General features: G+C 43.7%; 1 protein-coding gene across 6 annotated transcripts in view; it reads left to right on the forward strand.

Annotated features, from left to right (window-relative positions):
• The window catches only part of PRKG1 (protein kinase cGMP-dependent 1), a 1,423,135-nt gene that overhangs the window by 1,248,227 nt on the left and 152,144 nt on the right, over positions 1-22,764 (forward strand). For all 6 annotated transcript variants that reach the window (XM_075612928.1, XM_075612930.1, XM_075612925.1 and 3 more), the window contains exon 8: positions 2,541-2,606. In XM_075612928.1, the coding sequence (XP_075469043.1) occupies positions 2,541-2,606 (66 nt within the window). The remainder of the gene's footprint in view (positions 1-2,540; positions 2,607-22,764) is intronic.

Raw genomic sequence — 22,764 nt, forward strand, 5'->3', positions numbered from 1 at the left:
GGAACGGTTTATTACTACACTCTGCAGTAACAGTTACACAGCAGTCTTCTGCCAGATACAGTCTGTCAGTATTCACTGAATGATGGTCCCTGGACCGCAACTACAGGCCAAGGGCAACTGCAGCCACCTTAGCTCTTCCCCACCTCCCTAGCGGAGGCAGAGGTATTGGTCCACACTCACTTTCCCCCATAGGGAAGAGCACATGGGAAGGCCCAATCTCAGGCTCCCAGTTGTGTGACCTGCCTTCCTCAGAGGGAAGGAACAACCTCCAACTTTAGGGCGGTCCTGCACTTAAGTACAGCCAGAAGGTGGGCACCCCATTGTCCCAGCTACAAGAGGATACTTTCACTCAAGTACAGCACCAAACGTGAGGGGGAAAACCCTATACCAACTACTGGCAACCTGATAGGCCAGGGTTTAGTGCCAGCCCATTGGGCAGAATAGTAGTCAGGGGTTACCCCGCTACACTTAATTTCAGTGTCAGCTCTCCTTTGTGACCTTGGGCAAAGCACTTTATCTCCCTCTGATAAATATTGTAGAAGTTCGAGTTTGCAGGCACAGGATAGGTACCTGTGCCTGCAAAATTCTGCGTATACAGTCATCGCAATATAAGAAAAACATATTATTGTGTGTACAGTATTTATATATTCATGCATGTACAGTATATCATGAGGGAAACTGCAAGTCATTTCTTTTTGTTGCTTTCTAAGGACTTACTGTACATTGGGAATTTCCAAAGGTTCTGTAGTTTACCCAAGAACAGCAAATGTACCTGCCCTATTTTTGTTAAATGTCTTTTAGCGTTTGCTCAGCCATTATGTGTTGTTAATGCTCTATGCATTGCTTATCCCATCACTGTTACTTTCACTGACTTCATTACACTGACAAGTCTCAATTACGATGTGTGTGTAAACTATCAGAATTCGCCTAATGTTTTCTGAATAAACTGTAATTAGATCTACATTTCCAGAAGCATACGATTAGATTACACTTAAAAACGGAATCACGTGCAGATGTTTACAGCTGTTAGAATAAGTACATAGTACGGAAGATAAAATGCACTGATTGTAATTCTTGTAGTATTTGATTCAATGACTGTCTAACTCATTACAGAGAACGCGCAGAATGTATTTTGTGAGAACCAGCTTCAAAGCATTTAGACATATTTGTCAACACAGTTGTAAAACTCAGATTACTGTTATTTTTATTTTGCAAACGCATTATATTGAAATCATAAAACAATTGAAGTACTGTAATGATGACATTTTCCTAATTCGAAGTTCTTGTGATGATCATTTGCATACATATGTAACGTTTGGGCCCATTTTACTATTAGGGGATTCTTCTCTATCTTAGTTATTACATTTTACTAGTTGGAAACAGTCAGTGCATTGAACATTGATCCTGCCTTATTCATCATTGCCAATGCCTTTCTGCATTGGTTTGTAAAGGATTGGAGCTTTGATCTTTAGTTTGTATTGTTACTGCAGGGTTGAAGCAGGAATGTGTTCCTTTCAGCTCCGGGGACCCCCTGCTTCCACAGATACCTCTTCAGCTGTGCCGCTATCTCTGTAAATGTAAATGTCCTGGGCACGCGGGCCAAAAGGAAGCCGCACCGGATGATGTCACGGTTTCCTATTGGCCCACGGGACATTTAACCGCCGCCATTATGTTAGGCACAAAGTTCTCTGTCTGAATAGATACCGGCACCGCTACGGAGGTATCTCTGAAAGCAGGGGGTCCCCGGAACTGAAATTAACACAGTTCAGCCACAAGGACCTGCTGATTCAATCCTGTAATAAAAAAAATAACACACTAAAATAAATAAATGAAACCTGTATTGCTGCTTTAAATGTCGGCCTTACTTTGATGTTACACATAGTTGAACATTTCATTCTGATTATATGTCAATATGTATACTTAGGAGGTTATGCATTAAGCAGCAGTAGCTGTAACTTCTTTACTTACTAAAATATTTCCTACACATATGGAATTCTTCCTTCCATGCCAATAAGTGAATGAGTCTATAATACATACAATAGAATAGAAGCTCGTGATATTTTCTGGTTCACTGCGAGATGAAAGAAGTGCTGTATTTACTAAACTCCCCACGGTGAAACCAAAGTACACACAAGTATAATAATGGGCTTATTTTCTGTCCAAAGCGATTGCATAATCTGTTCACATACTGTAGTTCTCTGCGTTATTACTGTGGAAGGAGTGCTGATGTTCAATGCAGTAGATGTTAATTGTGGTATCTTTTAGTATAGAAAAACATACAGGGGATCATACTATATATTTCAATGCAGCCGTTCGGGCCTTTTTAGGATGAAAGTTCACATTGATTTAAATGTGGATTTTCGCCCGAAAACTGCCCGAACGGCCCCATCGGAGTATATATAGAATAAGGTCCCATCGTCCAGTACATAAAAGCTAATGTGTATTGTAATTGTGAGATAAAACATATCTGATGTCTTGATAGTATAATATTTTTGATGTTGTCATTAAAAGCTTTTCATTGTTTTGTTTGTCTCTTTCAGGGAAGATATCAGAACAGCGAATGTAATTGCTGCCGAGGCTGTGACTTGTCTGGTTATTGACAGAGAGTAAGTACATTTTTGACTTCACAGTAGCAAGATAACTAGGCAAGTAGCCAAAGTACCCTACAAAAAGTGGTGGCACTGTGCCTGACTTAATAAAATATCTAAAACTGTTATTGAATCATGCAACAATACCATACAGAACAGAAAGATATATATATATATATATATTTTTTTTTTTTAAATCCAATTTTCTTTAATGAAAAAGTTGTACTGTACTGTATGTTTGTAAATGAAAAAGTTGTGGTATTGTATTCTGGGTCTGTAAAATAAAATAAAGCAGTGTCACCCCCCCTAATGCCATCACTTGGGACTATGCCATGTGAATTATATATCAAAATAGCTAAAACGAATTAATGGTGTGCTTCATTTTCTTTGCTAATTTTCTTCCATTACGCATATCATGAAAGAAAGAGGATAGTAAGGAATGAGTTATTCATGCTTTTATTTTCAAAGCGGGATTTAAAAAAAAAAAATAAAAGAAGATGATGGGTAGATTTACTGTTCAATCCACTTTGAACTACAGCTAGACTCGCAAACACTGTAACTTTTATATCCATTCACACTTGGCTGCATCATTGTAAGAAACCTGGTTATCAAATGTCCTACAGTATTCTTGTCACAGATCTTTAGGCTAAGGCTCCGCTGCACGTGCCGGCGTGCCCGCACTGCATTCAGGCGGCGCGTGCACGGCACTTCACCGTTATTTGCGGTCTTTAGGGAGCCGGTTTTCGGCGCGGGGGGGCGTGGCCAAATCGGGAGCAGCGTGCAGGCAGCTGATCTGTATGCTCCGTGGAGTCTTTGCTTGAGCTCCGCTGGTCACTATACATCAGATGCACTGGAGGAAGGGAGGGGGAATGTAATAGGCACTGAAGCCTGATCCTTGTTGCTTTCACTTTGAGCCGGGATTCCTATGCGCACAGTCCCCCCCTCCCCTCCCCTCCCCTCTTTGCACCTGCCGCTACCTCTCCTCGCGGGCAAGTTCAGCAGCCGGAGCTGTCCGCGACCTCCCCAGCACACACAGTCTGCAAAACAGGCACGGGAGGGGGGGGGGGGGAAGAGGAGGGGATGCTGCCAAGCAGGACAGTGTATATTTTGTATCACACAAACCTGAGTCTCTCAGCTCCAGACAGCTCCCCTCCTTATTGGCTCCCTGCCGCACCACGTGACGCGTCGCCGCTTGGGATCACGATCCTCATGTATCCCCTGCTGGTTGACACGTCACAGTGCGCAGCGAGCCTTGTAGCAAGGAGGGACTGGGGCTGGCTCTGGAGTAACTCGGGTCTGGTGAGTGATGCGCACGCACGCGCCGTCCGATGGAGAGGGACCAAGGCCTTATACGCCACTCAACTTGGAGGATATTGTGTGTTATTGGGAGATTGGCTGCACACAACCCAAGATTGAGGAGTCCCACTTTAGTAAAAAATCAACCAGAATTACCAGCACAAATAAATAGAGCTATGTTCATTTATTTAAGTTTAACACCACAGTTCATAAACACAGCCAAACGTTCTGGCCTCTGAAAGCCTACTGAGGAAGGTCCTTTGGGGGACTGAAATGTTGCACTACCAATATACACTGTGGTGTTAAACTTCAATAAAGCAACATTGACAACCAATTACAGGTCAACAGTATGATTATGCTCCAGTTCTGGTTCAGTATTACCATTTACCGGTTAGTAACATTGGTATAATAGAATAGGATCTGAAGAAATACCGACTTGGATCTTTCTCAAAGTGTTGATCTAAAGTTAGTATACAGAAATATGTTATCACTTATCAATGTGAACTGACTCAAAGTGCAGTAAGTCAAGTGACTAACAATCACAAGAACATACCAAAGTTCCCATCAACAATGCTGCATTACAATTAGTTGGTACTTCATTACTATTCCCATTTCTTATTTGCTTATTAATTTCAACATATTTACAGTTTTAAATTATCTTTAATAAAGAATAGTGTTTTACAACAATTCATTATATTTTCATAAAATGTTTATTCAACACATTAACTACTGCAGAGTGGTGGAATTTCCATATGTGCAGCCGGTTTGGCTGCACCGCGGCCCACCACATTTGGGGGCCCAACCTCGACGCAGCAGAACGCTGTTCTGGCACTTATTTTAGCAGTCAAATTAGCATTCCAGCATTTCTAAGGGGACCCCTTATCCACACCCCCTCCCTGGGTCTTACCTGTGGTGCGGGCCTAACACGGAAGTTAGGCCCACTCAGATGAGCCAACTTTTGCAATCACTCTGTCAGTGGGCTCCCGCATTGCAACGGGGCCCACCGGTGACTATTTCCGCCCTTACTACTGCATCAGTATTGTGCTATGTCTGATTTATTAAACTAGGTGTCAATTAAAATGTGTACAGTACATACAGGGTAAAGAACTAAACAGGGTATCATTAAATGAGAGTGGAGACATATCTCTGACATTTAGGTTGCCATCTATGTAAAATACTTACCAAATATTTACAAGTACAGCATTGTGCTTTAATACGTTAGTGCATTACCCCATATGAACCTTTTCTATTCAAATATTATTGCATAGCCTGTTGAAAAGAAAATGATTAAACAAGAATGTTCTTTTCTGTTTACAGCATTTTAAATATTTAATACATTTATAGGTTAGGAAATTAAAAGTACAACAATCAATGATACTATTATATGAATTTGTTTAGTGCAGGAAGGGGCTGCAATGGCTGTGTCAGGTTCACAGTAGTACTGACACATAACAAGACGCAATGTTTTCAAAAAGGAATATGCATGTACTGTACTGTATGTGATCAATATACAGTACCACAAAGCTAAGCTTTGTGGGAAAGAAATGTGTCATTCTGTTAAGCTCACTGAATACAATAATTAGTTTAAGCAAAAACCTCTTGAATACCACAACGCAAAAAGTAGAAAAGAATGAGAAGGTTACATCAGCAAAAAATGCTAGATAATAGGATTCAGTGATTCCCACAGGGGGTTTGGGAACCCCTTGGGGTTCGTGAGGGGTCTCCAAGGTGTTTGCCTCAAAAATATGTAATGAATCCCAGGCAGTATAGTGGTTTCCGGAGTCTGTGTGGGGACTGCGCACGTAGTAAGGTCCCAAACTGCACCTTAGTGTGCGTGTTATATACAGTACTGACTCTGATCTGTCACACAGTTTTATTAGCAACACTCGAATGAGTAAGCAATATAATTTATTAATTGGGGGTTCACGAAACAAATATTTTCTAGCAGGGGGTGCACAATGTAAAAAAGGTTGGGAACCACTGATGTAGAGGAATGTGGTTGATGCAGCTTTTGAGCTCTTCAAAGCGATCATTAGTCAGTTTGCACAGCCAGAAAAAAAGGTTCGGCAGTGTATCTGCAAATAATACAATAATATAACTCTATTAATATGATTTATTTACATGCTAGAGAACCACAACAAACATGATAGCTTAAAGATGCCACAGAAGTGATTCTGGCTTTTTATTAAATGTCCACACAAATGGAATAATATATGAGATGACTCAATCAGCCTGAAAATAAATATCCAGTTTGCTTTAACACTCTTTGGCCTAGATTCTCTAAACTCTGGAAAACTTCAGTTAATATCGTACCCGGTTAAAAAAAAGGAATGCTGATACCGCGCTCTTGACAAAGCGCCTTGCAGGCGTGAAACATATAGGAGGTGTTCATGGAGATTGCCTTTTTTTGTCTAATAAAGCCTTTCTATTTTTGACTGACCTGGGTGCTGTTTGATTTTGGATCCTGTCGTCCAGTTGCTGCTCCGGATATTCTTTCCTTGTTTCTGATACCGCACTCTACCCAAGTCTTTGAGATCAGGGTCCATTATTTACTAAGTGGGGCTATTCCATAAGACACCTTGTGGTGTCAGAAGACTTTTTACGGCCCATTGACGTGAATGGGCTCTAAGGTATCTTCTGGTGCAGGAAGGTGTCTTATTTAATAGCTCAGTTTAGTAAATATGGGCACAAGTCTTTCATCCGAAAAAGGCAAATGATGTATTCTGGCACTATTGCACTGCTTATTACACTAACTACAGCATTGTATTCTCATAACACATATACCCAATAAATTACACATTCGTCAAAGAAATTGAATTTGTATTCCCAATTTTTCAAATGTCACATGTTTTGTACTGCTGAGCCTTTTTAATAGTGGTATAGAAACCGAAGTTACAACTGTTACAACTGCACATAATAACACTCTGGATTTTAGGGAACATTGTTTTCAGAATAACAAATTACTGAGAGCGGACAGCGCAATAATAAAGAAAACAGAAAATAGTTCTCCTGACTTATTTTCTCATCTCCACAATATTTATCTAGTTCTTTTTCCACTGCAGATGTTGACATATAAGATTGGTGACTAAAATCATAGACATGAATAGCACAGATCTGGTGACCTCGCTGAACTGAGCTTGCTTTGTAGAATAATGGACTCTACTGTATATAAAGACTGACAACATATTTGCTGTTCCCTTTCTACTCTGGTGTCAAGGTTTGTTAAACATATAAAGTATATCTGAATGTCACCATGAGAAGAAACTGATTTCTGTTATTAATTAATACTTTGGATTGTCATCTCAACTTCTATCCTAGTAAGTGACCAAAATCACAAGTTCGACATTATCAGAGTAACATGTTCTCTTCTTGACACTGATGGTCTAAACAACATATGTTTTCTGAAACAACCTAAAATGTGTATACTGTATATGTATTCTCAAGGTCTAGGAAAAGATGCAATTTGACTTATACAATATTGTATATCATCACATAGTGGGCAAGTGACCTTACAATCCACTCAACCAGCAGTATTTAAACAGGTTTGCCTCCTTAAGCACTTGAGCATTACCTTCACCTTCTAGTGCACATGTTTACTATGAAATACTACTCCATAAAATATCTTCGGTGCCGGAAGACACTTGAATGGGCCATAAGGGTCCATATCTACTAATATGCTTAGTAAATATGGACCTAGATTTCTATATGCACACACAACCCCTGCAAGCTCAGAACCCAACCACACCACACCATATATAGTTGTGCCAAAAGGAGTGGTACTGGGTTTGTGACCTAATGTATACAAAAAGACAAAAAGACCCAATGCTACATCCAATATGACACATTATATAGTTAAATACTTATTTGTCTTTCTTCTCATTCGTGAAATTGTTTGGCCAACGTATTTGTAAACCTGTAACCATGCCAAGGTGAACCATTTGTACAGGTCCTAACACTATCTGCAAACCTTCTCTTTATTTCTCCGATCGAGGAGGTGACGTCTTAATAGACTGATCATTTACAGGCGCATCACAAGACCTGTGCCAAAAGACACTTGAATGGGCCATAAGGGACCACATTTACTAATATGTACTAATAAGGCATCGTACAGAGTAGCACTGCTAGTAAATATGAGCCTAACCCTCTATATAGCACCTTCTTTTTTTGTTTTAAATGTATCCCCCTTTCCCCCCATGTCTAGGGTGACCATGTGTGCTGCTATTACCTGAGTGGCAAACAGGAGGCCTGATCCTCCACCACTGGGAGCCTGGGGTGTGTGTAATGAATATACTAACAGCGCCTCCACCTGGGAAGGATCCTCACATAGTGGGATAGCCCCTCCCAAGACAATACAGTCAGTAATTGCACACATGGTTGTGACGCGTAGCTCACCACAAACGAAGCGCGACCGTGGTGCTAATGTAGGGAATTGTATAACGCCAACCCACAGCCGCGCGGGCGCGCTTAGAGTGTAGGATGGTCGTGCAAGCCGGGTCAGTAGTACAGAGTGTAGAGTAGTAGAAAATACTTGCCGGGTCTGGACTGGAGAGTAGCGGATCATTGGGGTACTAGCCGAGGTCAGGACTGGAGATAGCAGCGTAGTCGTAGTGAGGATAGCCGAGATCAGGGTTGGAGAATTCAGAGTAGTCGTACGTAAGCTGGGTCAGGAAAGGAGAAGTGCGAGGTCCAATGAACGTAGCAGGGTCGGCAGCAACAGAAACAAGGCAGGCAGGTACAAGGCAGGAATCACAAGGCACAAGGCAGAATGCAGCAAGGCATGGCGTCACACACAAGGTTATGCTCAGCAATGAGTGTTTGGGCTAAGCAGGTATTTATGAGACTCCCTTCCAATGGTAAGCCAGGGCGGAGCAATGGAGCAAGATCCGATAGGCTGCTGGGTCACACATGTGCGCCCTATTGTGCAGCCTGATTGAGTGCAGAGGCGGGGTTATGTCCCGTGTGCGTCCCCGACGTAGAAGGCTGGTGACTCGGTCGCATGTAGCTCAGGCACTGTGCATGTCCATCTGCCAAACGCGCCTGATGTCTGGAGGCGGGTCCAAGGGTGCGCTGACCAACACGTATCTTCGGGGTCAGGGGGCGGAGACTAGTGTGCGCATAACTCCCACGCCGTGTATGCTCGCGACCAGAGTGGGGGCGGAGACTGGGGATAAACCCAGAGGGAAGGCTGGCCGATAGAGCCAGCCGCACATTAGTGCTGGGATGGAGACTGGGGGCGGTACCCACGGGAGGGCAGACTGATCGCGCGCCTAGCTGGACCATCGTGACATTGCGCATCCTGGGTGCCTGTCATGGTAGAAGGTTTAGGGCGAGGAGATGGTTTCCAGCCACCAGGATGGCGAATCCTCACAAAGGGTATATGTAACAGTATTTACTGGACAGTAACTTATAACAGTAACACTACAACATAACATATAACAATACAATATATATATATGTATAGATATACCGACCCATGGAAAATCCCTCCACAGTAATTGTGTGCAGGAGCACCAGTGTCCCAGTGTCCAGGCCACAATAGCCAATCACACCCCAAGTGTGTGACAACGCTGCCCTTGTGTATTGTTGGTGCACTTGTAGATATACCTGCTCGGGTGCTCTAGCCAATTGGTGCCGCTGGGTACTAACAAACAACCGATCAGTCTGTCCACCGAAGATCCGCCTCCACATGGGGTGGTATCCAGTTGGAGAGTCCCACCTTAGGATAGTCTCTGGTTTGATGGCCTGGTCTGGTCCCAGACGCAGGCAGAGCACACCGCGTGCATCAATAGCACATATGCTGACTAACACTATATTGCTAAGGGAAGCGTCCCTGTCTAAGGGCCATCCCTACAGCACACAAGCTATTAGTGATGGGGTCTAGCTGGGACCTATGGGGATGTTCTTGTCACGCCTGTATGCCCGCAGACCAAGCTAGACCCCAGTACTGAGGTGGGAACGGTATGATACCACACACCCACAGCAGTGGGAGCGAGCCCAGAGTGTGGTATAGCGTTGCTGGGCCTGTTGGAAGATTTGTTAGAGTATACTTGCAACGCTTGGGGATGTCCATAAGAATAGTCGTGTCCGTTTGCCAATGTTCAGGAGTCCAGAGGGTAGAGTCGTCAGAGGGTAAGCCAGGTCCTAGGAAGCCAGAGGTAAGCGAGGTAGTATGCGTAGCAGGATTAACAGGCATACCAGAGAGCAGAGTAGTCCAGGACAAGCAGGGGTCAAAGCCAGGGAAATCCAAGATAGCACAGGAGCAGGAAACCACAGGAACGGAGAGGGAGCACAGCATAGGACAGATACACACAGGGAAACAAGAACTATGCAGAGCGAGGAAGAAGTGGACAGACAGGGATTATAAAGGAAGGTGCACCAATGACAGAGAGGGGAGGAGTAGAGAGAGAAGTGGGAGAAGGTAGAGATAGGTCAGGGAGAGAAGAGGAGGAGACAGAAGGGGCAGTCAGAGGAATGGCCTGTAAGGCTTGGGAGGCGGAGACAGGGGAAGCCTGATAAGAGGAGTCTGTGCGCGCGCCCCCTGTAAACTGGGGATGCGCGCGCACCGGCAGCAACACAGGAGCGGCCCGCACGGAGCAAGGGAAGGCCGCAGGAGGGGGAGGAAGCCAAGAGGAGGGGAACCCACGTGCGGCCTGCGCCCGTGCGATGGCGAGCAAAGGTAGAGCGGAGGGAGCAGGTGAGTCAGCGGAGGGGCATGTGGGCAGGCCCCCCGTGGGCTGCGGGAGCGCACGAGTCTGGCGCTTCACTAGGCGTGCGGAACGCCGTGCCGCAGGTACCACGCAGGGAGGAGGCAACGGGAGGGATGCCACCACAGGGGAAGGTGATGCGGGCACTGCGGGGGAGAGGGAACGGGGAGGATCATAGCAGGGACTCAGGGACTACATGGGTATGCGAGACCTGCGGGGTACGCGCTGCGGCAAAGGGAGAGAGGTGGAGGGTAAAGGAGAGGCTTGGTAAGGAGTAGGAAGGGCAACAGGAGACGGGAGAGAGGGACCAAGAAGGGAAGGAATCTCCTGAGTCGTCACAGTTCTGACCTAGTCCAGTGGAGTTCTTCTCCCTGGACATTACCTATCCCTTAGCTATCCTGCTTACAACTGGCAGTCCCTTTAACTGTCAGAATCCCAACTGTCAGAATTCTAACTGCCATACATCTCTCAGCCCTATTGGTTGTCTGGCAATGCGTCCTGCAGCCCCTAAGGCTGCTGAAACTTGTACAGTAGTTCCCCTTCTGTGCTATACTCCTATGGAAAGGTAAGGGACAAACAGGGGACCAGGGGGACCAAGGCTATACCATTTAATGATGCATCCCTACACCAATGTTTAGCTTAGTGGCTGTATACTTAGGACGGATTTCCCTAATTTAAACTTTAGTCCTGAACTCATCACTATAGAAGGCTTTCAAGTGTTGAGTCCATAATACATATTTCGTGTCAGCTCTCTTAATGGGAGAGGATAGGAGGGAATGCAGGAGATAAGATTCATGGTTGTTCTGGCCTATCATTTTAAGTAGTCCAGGAACAATGGGGAGCACAGGTGTATGTAAAATAAAACACATACAAAACATAGTGCAATATGTTAACACAGTTAATGTGGCGTGAGTCTTAAATTCTGTGCAGTGGGTACTCACAAATCCTCAAATCTTTATAAGCGTGTCCCAATAAAATTGTTGATGTGCTGTCTGTATGTCTTCTGTCTCAGGATGGAATGCACCTCTGGGGTTAGGTCACCTCCCTTGGTTAAATAAACAAATACAACATAGTGTATACTGATAAAAAATGTATCTCTCACGCAAAAGTGAAAATACACTCACATGATTTTCATAGGTTAAAATGCCTTAAAAGCAATCAGTGGAGCTACAGCCGATCAGGAATCTCCGGGCGTTCTCTCTGCCCCCTGGTCAGTCTCCACCGCTCCTTCCCGCCCTGTGCTTCCGCAATTGTATTCCGGTTTGGTCTCGGGCAGGTGTGCAGATCACGTCAAGTCCTACGTGCCGCACGTCACAGGATACCACTCAACGAGTTTCACCGGGCTTGCCGGTTTCATCAGGAGCCTGTCATTTTTAAATCATTATTATTCAGATACCAGTTGTATATGGGGCTCTAAGTAGCAGTCAGTCAGCTAGAAGAGTTTAATTTACAAGCATCTAAAATAGAGTTGCTGGGTAAATGGACCTCCCCCTCACTCCCCTCAGGGTGAATGAAAGAAATATGCAGTCTTAGCAAGTTCAAAACCCAAACCCACTCCATTATATATTTGTTTGTGTTAATTGGAGTGCTACTGAGATAGTGACCTAATGTATACAACAAAAGACAAGAGAACCCCAATGCCAATGCTACATCCAATATGACAAATTATTAAGTTCAATATTATCTATTTTTTTCTCTGTTTGTTCTTCTCATAAGTAAATACTTTGGCGAAGACATTTAAATACATATTAAAGACATGTTAAATAATACCAGTTGGGCAGTTTTTAAGAGCTAAATGCAATTGTTCAATAATGAATACATTTGAGGAACAATCTAACACCATGAGACAAAAGTTCTCAAATAGGGGTTATTGTCGGTTGTGCATAGACAGGGCATACAAAAGAGCCACAAAACTCAGGCCCTCATTCTCTCACGTCTCGATTACTGCAACCTCCTGCTGTCCGGCCATCCTACCTCTCACCTGTCTCCCCTACAATCTATCCTAAACGCTGCTGCCAGAATCACTCTACTCTTTCCTAAATCTGTCTCCGCATCTCCCCTCCTGAAATCCCTCTCCTGGCTTCCGATTAAATCACGTATCTCACACTCAATTCTCCTGCTCACTTTTAAAGCTTTACATTCTTCTGCCCCTCCTTACATCTCAGCCCTAATTTCTCGCTATGCACCATCACGACTCTTGCGTTATTCTCAAGGATGTCTTCTTTCTACCCCCTTTGTATCTAAAGCTCTCTCCCACCTTAAACCTTTCTCACTTTCTGCCCCACACCTCTGGAATGCCCTTCCCCTCAATACCCGACTAGCCCCCTCGCTATCCACCTTTAAGACTCACCTTAAGACACATCTGCTTAAAGAAGCATATGAGTAGCACTGGATAATCATGGACACATGACACATAAAGCTTGGCCCCCTGCAGACGCACTTACTAGTATTCCCTCCTACTGTCTCTGTACGTTTTCCCTACCTACCAATTAGATTGTAAGCTCCTCGGAGCAGGGACTCCTTCCTTAATGTTACTTTTACAGTATGTCTGAAGCACTTATTCCCATGATCTGTTATTTATATTATTTGTTATTTATATGACATGTATTACTACTGTGAAGCGCTATGAACATTTATGGCGCTATATAAATAAAAACATACAATACAATACAATACAAAGCAGACCGCAGTACACTGTTGTATGGGAATAAAAATGAAAAGATTGAAAATAACCCCATCAGAATCATTGGTACATAGAACAAACAATGGCAAAACATCACGAATGTACTAACGAAACATTGGAACATCCTCTTAGAGGATGATGATTTAAAGAAAACCCTGAGCCCAACACCATCAATCACATACAATGGCCCTAAGAACTTATCAGACCAACTGGTACACAGCCACAGGAGGGCACCTCGCTAAAATCTAAGACAGTGGGAACGTACCTCTGCGAAGCCTGTAATGCATGTCAATTTGTGAGCCCTCAAAAGAATTTCTGAACTGGAACAACACTAAAACTTACAGTATGAGAAAATCCATAAATTGCAAGACCATGGGGGTGATCTACATTGCCATGTGCTGTTGTAGCATCAAATATGTAGGAAAAACATTGAGTTAATGCAGGAGGCAAATCCTGGAACATATCCGTACAATCAGAAACAACATTGACACCTCCGTAGCAAGATATGTCAATCTGGTTCACAAAGGAGACACATCATGTCTTAAATTCCAGAGAATTTATCAAATTTCCCTGGGGATTAGAAAAGGAGATTGACAATGCTCTAATAAGAATGGTGGCTACGTGGATATATACCATGGACACTCTAACACCAAGAGGCCTGAATGAAGGCTTCAAATACTCAGCATTCCTATAACTGTCCTAGCTGTAACCAAAAGTGGAATCTTAGTGCTTATAGATATCCACCAAATGGACAATAATGGGTCAGTGTATTATGGATTATATACCACGAAAGTCTCCACCTTATTTCAGAAAACCCGCTTATATTAAACCATCAAATCAGGGCAAAATAACACTGTAATTAGTGTACTTAAAAGGTTAGCTGTTAGAATAGCAACTAGTCTTCAGGATTGCTAACAGCACACAGGGTTAACTTATACTTCAACAGACATACATAAGATGACGGCTTATTTAAAATCGCATCAGATCACCTTTCGTTTAATATGCCTTTTTATTTTTAATAGGATGGCCTCGGCAAAGTATTTCTCTCCGCTGCTTAATATGGGGTTTGGTCATCTTACCCAATCAACGCCGACAGATCACCATGACAACCGATAGGCATAAATACGTGAAGATCACAGAGACCTACTCACCCCCTCAGAACAAAACGCGCGCCGGTTGTGATGACGTTGTCACTGATATGTTAGTAGCGCGACTGAGATGCAGGTCTCAGTCTGATACAGGAGGTTAATCCTCCGACACGGTACACAAACTATTTAGCAAGCTAAATCAAGATGTGGGCCCACAGAGGCAACCACTAGCTGCAGATAAGCTCAGAGTCGACTATTTCTGAGATACGCTTTCACAGTATCATGTTAAAAGGCTTTGGTAGCACTGCAGTTTTTGAGGTGTATTTCACTGGTTATTATTCCTCACGGGCAGCTACTGTAGACAGCTAATTGAGACGTGGAACCCTCGATAGTAGCCACTAGCCGCAGATCAACATAGGCTCCAGTCTGTCGCAGCAGCCAAACATCACAAGTTATTTTAGACATCATTGGCACATTGTACTTAGCTCTTGCAGACAGATAACTGTGACGTGGAACCTTCCATGGTAGCCACCCGTTTCAACTATCACAGGGTCTAATCTGGTGCAACAGCAATATATCACACTACACTATATTTTAATTGGTTTATTGAGTTCCCAGTATATTTAAATTGGGCACCCAATTAATGTAATTATATCTCAGTGTACTCTGGCAAGCACTATTAGCCATTAACACACAAGCTTCCTCACCATAGAGTCCAAAACTGAAATTCCCTACTAACATACAGTATAAGGGACCTTTTAGCAATGGGTGCTATTCAGTATATGGATTGGTGGTGTTTTTTCTGTGGCTGTTCTATGTACTATTAATGCTAGTGACACAACAGCATCTTATATGGGCATGTTCCCATGACCCTGTAATAGGTTTACTGCCATTCGCTACGCACTTTATAGGTTTTAACATTGTTTTCTATATGATATTAGAATGTATTTATTTTATTTCTAGTGGAGGTTACGTGCATCCAGAAGGCATTCCCTCCTTTACTTGTTTTTCAAATATCAATTCCCTGATAGCACCCCTCCAGTGCGTCAATTATACAGAGCTGAGCAGGGACGATTTTCTTGTGTGCACTTATTTGCTACCACAGACAGTATAACTAAAGCCCAGAGTCTCCTAGAGACTTGGAGAACTTACATCAGTAAACAACCTTTATGTCAGAGAGTATTGATTCTGTGCTATATTGTTACAAGCAGTAATTTATCAGAAATTATGTTTATTAGTCTATAAGTAACTGACCATGTATAACACAGCCGAGATCTTTCTCTTATCACTGCCAGAGCGGACCGAAGCCCCTTTCCAGATCCAGGTGTTTGTGCATTCCTTGGCATGGAAATGGTTAAAAAATAAAAATCGCCAGAAGAGGCGGTAAAGGTCACGTTAAAATACTTCTACCCGTGTGGCTCTGCAGAGATTTGAATCAATATACCTTGAACAGATTAGATTGTAGCAAATGCAATCCTTTGTAAGCAATTAAATAAATGAGTTTACAATCAATAGGTCAAAACAGGCTTTCTATTTTTTTCCATCAGAAAATGCCCAGACATGTAAAATATAGAGTATATTTCCTATGACATAAATGCCAGAATAATCGCTCTTTGTTATTGTGGTTAAGTTTAGATTAGCCGCTATTTAACCAGCTCAGCTCAGCTTTTGGAGCACAATGGTTCATATTTTAAGTTGTGCTATGTTATTAGAAACCTCCTGGTGCCACAATACTGCCTATTCCAGTGAATGGGCCCTACATTATCTTCCAGGGCCAGAAGATATCTTAGGGCATAGCACCACTTAGTAAAAATGGCCTAATTCATGGATACGTGCTCTTACTTTTGATTTCCATCTCTTTGGTATCAGGTTACCATATGGCATTTTGTCAACTAATAAATAATCGTTCATTACGTGTTGCTGATCAAGCTATGGTTTACTACTTAATGATAACCATACCCTTGATTATGGGAAGTAATTAATAGGTTTTCAATTATTCAAGGAGTCTTGGAGTGTTATGATTTGCTAACGCTCTCTTCTGCTGACAGTGGGATCAGTTTTTTTTTTTAATGATAAAAGGAAGTAACTAAATAACAGCTCCCCCCTTAACAATAAGACTTAGCCTTTTATAGATGTCTATTTGTAGAAGACTCAGATTTAAATCAGTAAAACCACTTTTTTAAATAAATTGTGTGACCAACACATCACTTCTCAGCACAATCATCACACTCAGTCAGCACAATTCCTGATTCAAAAGCGTTATATGCAGTATGCAATGTTTAAGGAAAATGACACTTGGAACAAATACAATGTCATCAAGTGCTTAAATTGGTGATGATTTTTTTAGATGGAGAGCACGTGTAATAAGGCAGAACTTGAGTTTACTTCAAATTATATATCTCCCAAAAATGTTGTTTTTGATTGAAAAGGCAATTTGCATTTAATCATTTCTGTCTCCCTAGGGGGTTTGGCAGAACAGTTTTGGCGTCTTTCAAGTTACTTCAAGTGCTCTTGCCGTTTGATGTGTTTTATGAGGGGTTCATCTTGATAGAGTTAGCACTTTAATGTCTCTCTAATACTGTAGGTGCCCTTTTGTGTACAAGATACTTGCATGCGCCATGTCCCCTCTTCAATATGCTGGGAAGCTGTCTTCTGCTTGCATGGAAGCATTGCAGCTCCATTCATTTGGATGGAGCGGCAATCTCCATAAACAGGGAATAGATTTGTCTATACAGATGCAGCAACCATTATTCAAACAAATCACGGCGCCGTTTTCGTGTGCGCTGCTGTATTCCACGCGGCATTAACGCGGCCAATCGCCCCAGGCACACGTGTTTATCGCGGTTGCTTTGTTTGAATTTCATGGATTATGTGCAATGAAATGAATGAATTGCAATGTGTACAGTACTGTGCTACTGTGCCAATTTCAGGTGTTTAAAAGCCAGAACACTAAAATACCATTTTCTGCACTTGCCTGCACTCGTGTCTTAAGGCGGTACGGTTGGAAGAAATCCTGCTCCATGACATGGGTATTCCGATGTACACAACGCGTGATTTGTTAAAATAATGGCCGCTGCAACTATATTTACAGCATTTTTACTCCTTTGAGAAGCGACGCAGAGAAATAGTCATTTACAAAAATTAGTAGCAAGGTGTTTTTAAACCATTTTAATTGAAAGGACATAATAATGAGAACATGAATAGGTCTTATTGATATGAATAAGAAATAACCAATCACTATCTGCAGAGACATAACACAAGTAACAAAGCAAAACACCATTTAGGCATCTTTTAGTATTGTCATATCTCTTGCGATTTTACAGCCAGACATAGGGGCTTATTCACTAAACTTCGATAAGTGACTTATAGCACTTGCGACAAACTCCCCTCTTTTGTAGCACTGACGTCTGTCTGGGATCTTCCCGACACAGTCTTCTAGGGTTAATTATACGAATAACTGGATCATACAAAGCATTACGTTGTTTAACTCAGGCTTCTGCCTGCTTTATTTTCATCCCAGTAAGGGACTGCAGCTTTAACAGGTGTAGACACTCCGATATTAACCTTCAGCGATTTACTCATATCACTGTTATAATATTTCCCACACTGTCACTTTAAGAAACAAAAATAAATCATATAAAGAAATCCTATCCCATTCAGGGATCTAACTACACAGCAGAATCAGCCTCTCTAACTTTTGCTGGGCCAACTAACCTGGTGGTTTCCCAGCTTAAAACAATGCCCTCTCATTTAGGGTCACTAGATACAGCATACAGTCTTTCGACAAAGCAATAAACATTTGTTTGACTTATCTGTTCGTGGTGGGGAACTCGTTCCCAAGTGTCCAGGCAAATCTTCTGGTACAGCGATACTTGAAGGGGGCGTCCTCCCCGAACTGGATGCAAGGGAGCAGCGATAACCCCAGCCTCCAGGCTCTAAGATGAGAGACTGAAAAGCAACCCTCTCTGCTCTAAATACCTGTTCTAGTGATTAGGAGAGCAGGTGAGGGAGAACTAGGCACATTGTAAACTGTGTTATTAACAGTGTTGATCAAAAAAGAAGAAAATTTTGATCAGAAAGGCAACCCTTTATATACAGCACTCTAATCATATGTGGTATATTTGTGGACATATAGGATTTGTCCTGCAAAATTACTGCGTCAGCAGGTAAGTGCTGTCAGAATCACCGTAGAAATCAAAAAAACAATAAAATTTTATTATGGCTATATTGACTTTAAAAACACAGATGCAATATTAAAAATCCCCATATTGTTGTGGCTGATATGAATAGTAGGGTAACAAGGTAAGTATATTAGGTCAATATTAAACTATTCATATCCAATCATCCAGATAAGTAAGTATACAGTGATAGGCTATAGTTGTATCAGAGACAAATGCCCATGTCTATGTAAGTTGGATTGGTTATAATAAATCAGCAAACAAAGAAAGGCTTTTGAATAGTCAGATGCTACCTTGAAAACCTTTTTGGAAAGGGTGTTTCCAGCTTTAATTAACTCTCATATGTGTAGATTGAGAGGTTTTCAATTTCATTTTCACTTTCTTCAGCAAAACATTTTGGTTTTCTGTTTGTGTTCAGGGTGCTATTGCATCCACATTTTGCATATTCTCTGTGTATGCTGGAAGCACAACTGGTTATACACAGTAGGACAGACTTCACTCATAGCGTCTGTACTTTTACTTCGGCTGGGCGGCCATTTTAAACCCCCGCATTTATTTGCAAACCCACAGACCTTTTAGTGTCGACCCACATTCTCCACCATATGTGACAAACTCCCCTCTTTTGTAGTGCTGACGTCTGTCTGGGATCTTCCCGACACAGTCTTCTAGGGTAAATTATACGAATAACTGGTTCATACAAAGCATTACGTTGTTTAACTCAGGCTCCTGCCTGCTTTATTTTCATCCCAGTAAGGGACTGCAGCTTTAACAGGTGTAGGCATGAGGCACTCAGACATGAACCTTCAGCGGTTTACTCATATCACCGTTATAACATTTCCCACACTGTTACTTCAAGAAACAAAAAACAAATCATATAAACAAAATCCTATCCCATTCAGGGATCTAACTACACAGCAGAATCAGCCTCTCTAACTTTTGCTGGGCCAACTAACCTGGTTTCCCAGCTTAAAACAATACCCTCTCATTTAGGGTCACTAGATACAGCATTTAGTCTTTAGACACAGCAATAAACATTTGTTTGACTTATCTATCCGTGGTGGGGAACTCTGTCCCAAATGTCCAGGCAAATCTTCTGGTACTGCGATACTTGAAGGGGGCTTCCTCCCGAACTGGATGCAGGGGAGCAGTGATACCCCCAGCCTCCAGGCTCTAAGAAGAGAGACTGAAATGCAACCCCCTCTGCTCTAAATACCTGTTCTAGTGATTAGGAGAGCAGGTGAGGGAGAACTAGACACATTGTAATCTGTGGTCTGGATTTTCCATCCACCAGCCTGAATAAATGTGAAGCTGTGGAATGGATAATTTTTCACTGTTCCTGCACTTTCTGACCTAAAACCGGGCAGAAAGCTGCCTAATATCTTTGGACTATGTCACACACTATAAATACCCTTATAGTGCGATATTGCCTGGGTAGCTAGTCACAAACCTCCGATAACAGGGCAATATCGCACTAAAACGGCTTTTTATAGTACTAAACCATTTTGGCTAAAACAAGCCGTGCGGTAAGAAATAAAAAATGCCCGAAATTACATTTTTGGCCAGAAACTACTATTTCCTAAACTGTGATAAGCACTAGTACTTTAAAAACTTGCAATATTTTCTCCCCAGCTAAAACCTGGCGCTAAAGGAAATGCAATATGCATAAAAGGAGTTTATTTTAGTTTTACTGCATAGGATTGATATTGGAAGCCTGCGGGGAACCAACAGAGACCCGTGGGGACCCCTGGAGATCCGGGGGTCCCCGCGGGTCCTCCAGTATCAATCCCATGCAATAAAACTAAAATTACAGCCAGTTTCATTACATTAGCGCAGTGGTTTTCAACTTTTTTGGTTGGGGAACCCCAGAATTCGATTCTGAAATTCTGGGGAACCCCAACCCCCTCCCCGTCTCTCGCCCCTTCCCCATCTCTTGCCCCCTGCACCAGTCTCTCGCCTCCTCACCCCTCATCTTTTTCTGTCTCTCCCCCTCACACTCTTCCCCTTACACTCCCTCTCCCACACACTTTCTCCCTTACACTCACTTTCCCCTTTTATCTCCCCCTCTCTCTTCTATATACACACACACACACACATGTTCCCCCTCTCACTTACAAACACGCTCCCCCTCTCAATTACACACACACACACACACACACACACACACACACACACACACACACACACACACACACACACACACACACACACACACACACTTGTTCCCCCTCTCACTTACAAACACGCTCCCCCTCTTACACACACACACACACACACACACACACACACACACACACACACACACACACACACACACACACACACACACACACACACACACACACACACACACACACACACACACACACACACCATACACACCATACACACCATACTCACACACACACACACACACTCTCCCTCCCCCATACACACACTATCCGTCTCCCCCATACACTCCCCCCTCCCCCACACACTCCCTCCTCCCCCACACACTCCCCCCTCCCTCACACACTCCCTCTCCCCCACACACTCCCTCTCCCCCACACACTCCCTCTCCCCCTCCCTACAGACACACTCTCTCCCTCCCCCCCGACACACACTGATGCACACACAGACACACACTCTTTCTCCCTCACACACTCCCCCTCTCTCACAGACACACACTCCCCCTCTCTCACACACACACTCCCCCCCCCACACACACACTCCCCCTTCCCCATACACACTCTCCCCCTGCCCATATACCCCCCCTACCCAACATACAGACACACTCTTTCTCCCTCTCCCCACACACTCTTTCACCCTCCCCCACACACAGACACATCACTCTCTCTCCCCCAAACACAGACACACATACACACAGACACACTCTCTCACTTACACACACTCCCCCTCTCTCACACACACACTCCCCCCCACACACACTCCCCCTCCCCATACACACACACTCTCCCCCTCCCCATATACTCCCCCCTACCCAACATACAGACACACAGACACACTCTTTCTCCCTCTCCCCACATACTCTTTCTCTCCCCCTCCCCCACACACAGACACATCACTCTCTCTCCCCCACACACAGACACACAGAGAGGCACACATACACACAGACACACTATCTTTAAGAGAGCCGGATCTCCCGCTGATTCTCCTCTCTCTCCTGTCCAAAGAGGAAACCGGTGCACAGCCAAAGAATGCAACGTTGGACGAGGATGAGCGTTAGAAAATATGTATTGGTTAAAAAACATACAGGTAGAGTCCTGACAGATCCTCTAATGCATTTCACGCACAGGGCGCTTTGTCAAAGAGTGATCAGTCAGGGTGAGTGAGGCCTTGATATAGTTTTAACGGGTATTCCCTGTGAATACAGACGCTACTACCTGCTGTGCAACCTGTGTGGCCCTCAGGAGCCTAAGCCTCCGCTTGGGGAGCCTGGGGTACATACATATTATATGATCTCGTGGTGCAACGCCTCCACCTGGGAGGGATCCCAATGGAGTGGGAGGAGGCCCTCACAGGAAACAATCACATTAAGCGAACAGATGTAAAGCAGAACTGGCTTTACTGCATAGCATGTACGTATTTATAAATCAACAGGTGTCCCTCTCTATAGAAGACACTGACTACTGCGTCTCGCAGGACGCTCCCACCTACACCGGGTGATCCCACCCCGTGTCCAGTAACCCCACACAGTATGTCCCGCACTCTTTAGGTGAGATGATATGTGTGACTGCGTAGCCACTAGTACGGGTGAGTATAATGTAGGATTGTTGGTGCACTTGAAGAATTGATACCTGCCCGGGGCTCCCACCCCGGGTTCCGCAGAATACGACAGGGATTCCGCCCGATCCGACGTCGTCCTCCGCACAGCGTGGGGTGAATTCCAGCATGGATAATATCACCTTAGTCTCAGTGTCTTTGGTGGCGTTCTGCGCCCAGAACCCACCTCACAGGGCTGCACGGCTTCAGAGCTGTGTCCCTGACTATCCAAATAGCTAATGGGGCAGTGTCCCTATCTAGGGCTTGTCCCTATAGCACCACAAGCTACACAGTGGCTCAGGACCTAACTGGGACCTTGGGGGCTGCTGGCCTAATGCAGTGGGTCACTGACCCCTGCACTCACCTCCTTCCCCTAGCTTGTCCTGGTCCTGACTAACTGCGTAGTTCCAAACCCGCAAAAATGTATCTTTTCTCGCCTGCAGGGCAATACTTCAGCCCTATTGGCTC

Source organism: Ascaphus truei, chromosome 8 (genome assembly GCF_040206685.1).
Source record: "Ascaphus truei isolate aAscTru1 chromosome 8, aAscTru1.hap1, whole genome shotgun sequence".
Lineage (NCBI taxonomy): Eukaryota > Metazoa > Chordata > Amphibia > Anura > Ascaphidae > Ascaphus > Ascaphus truei.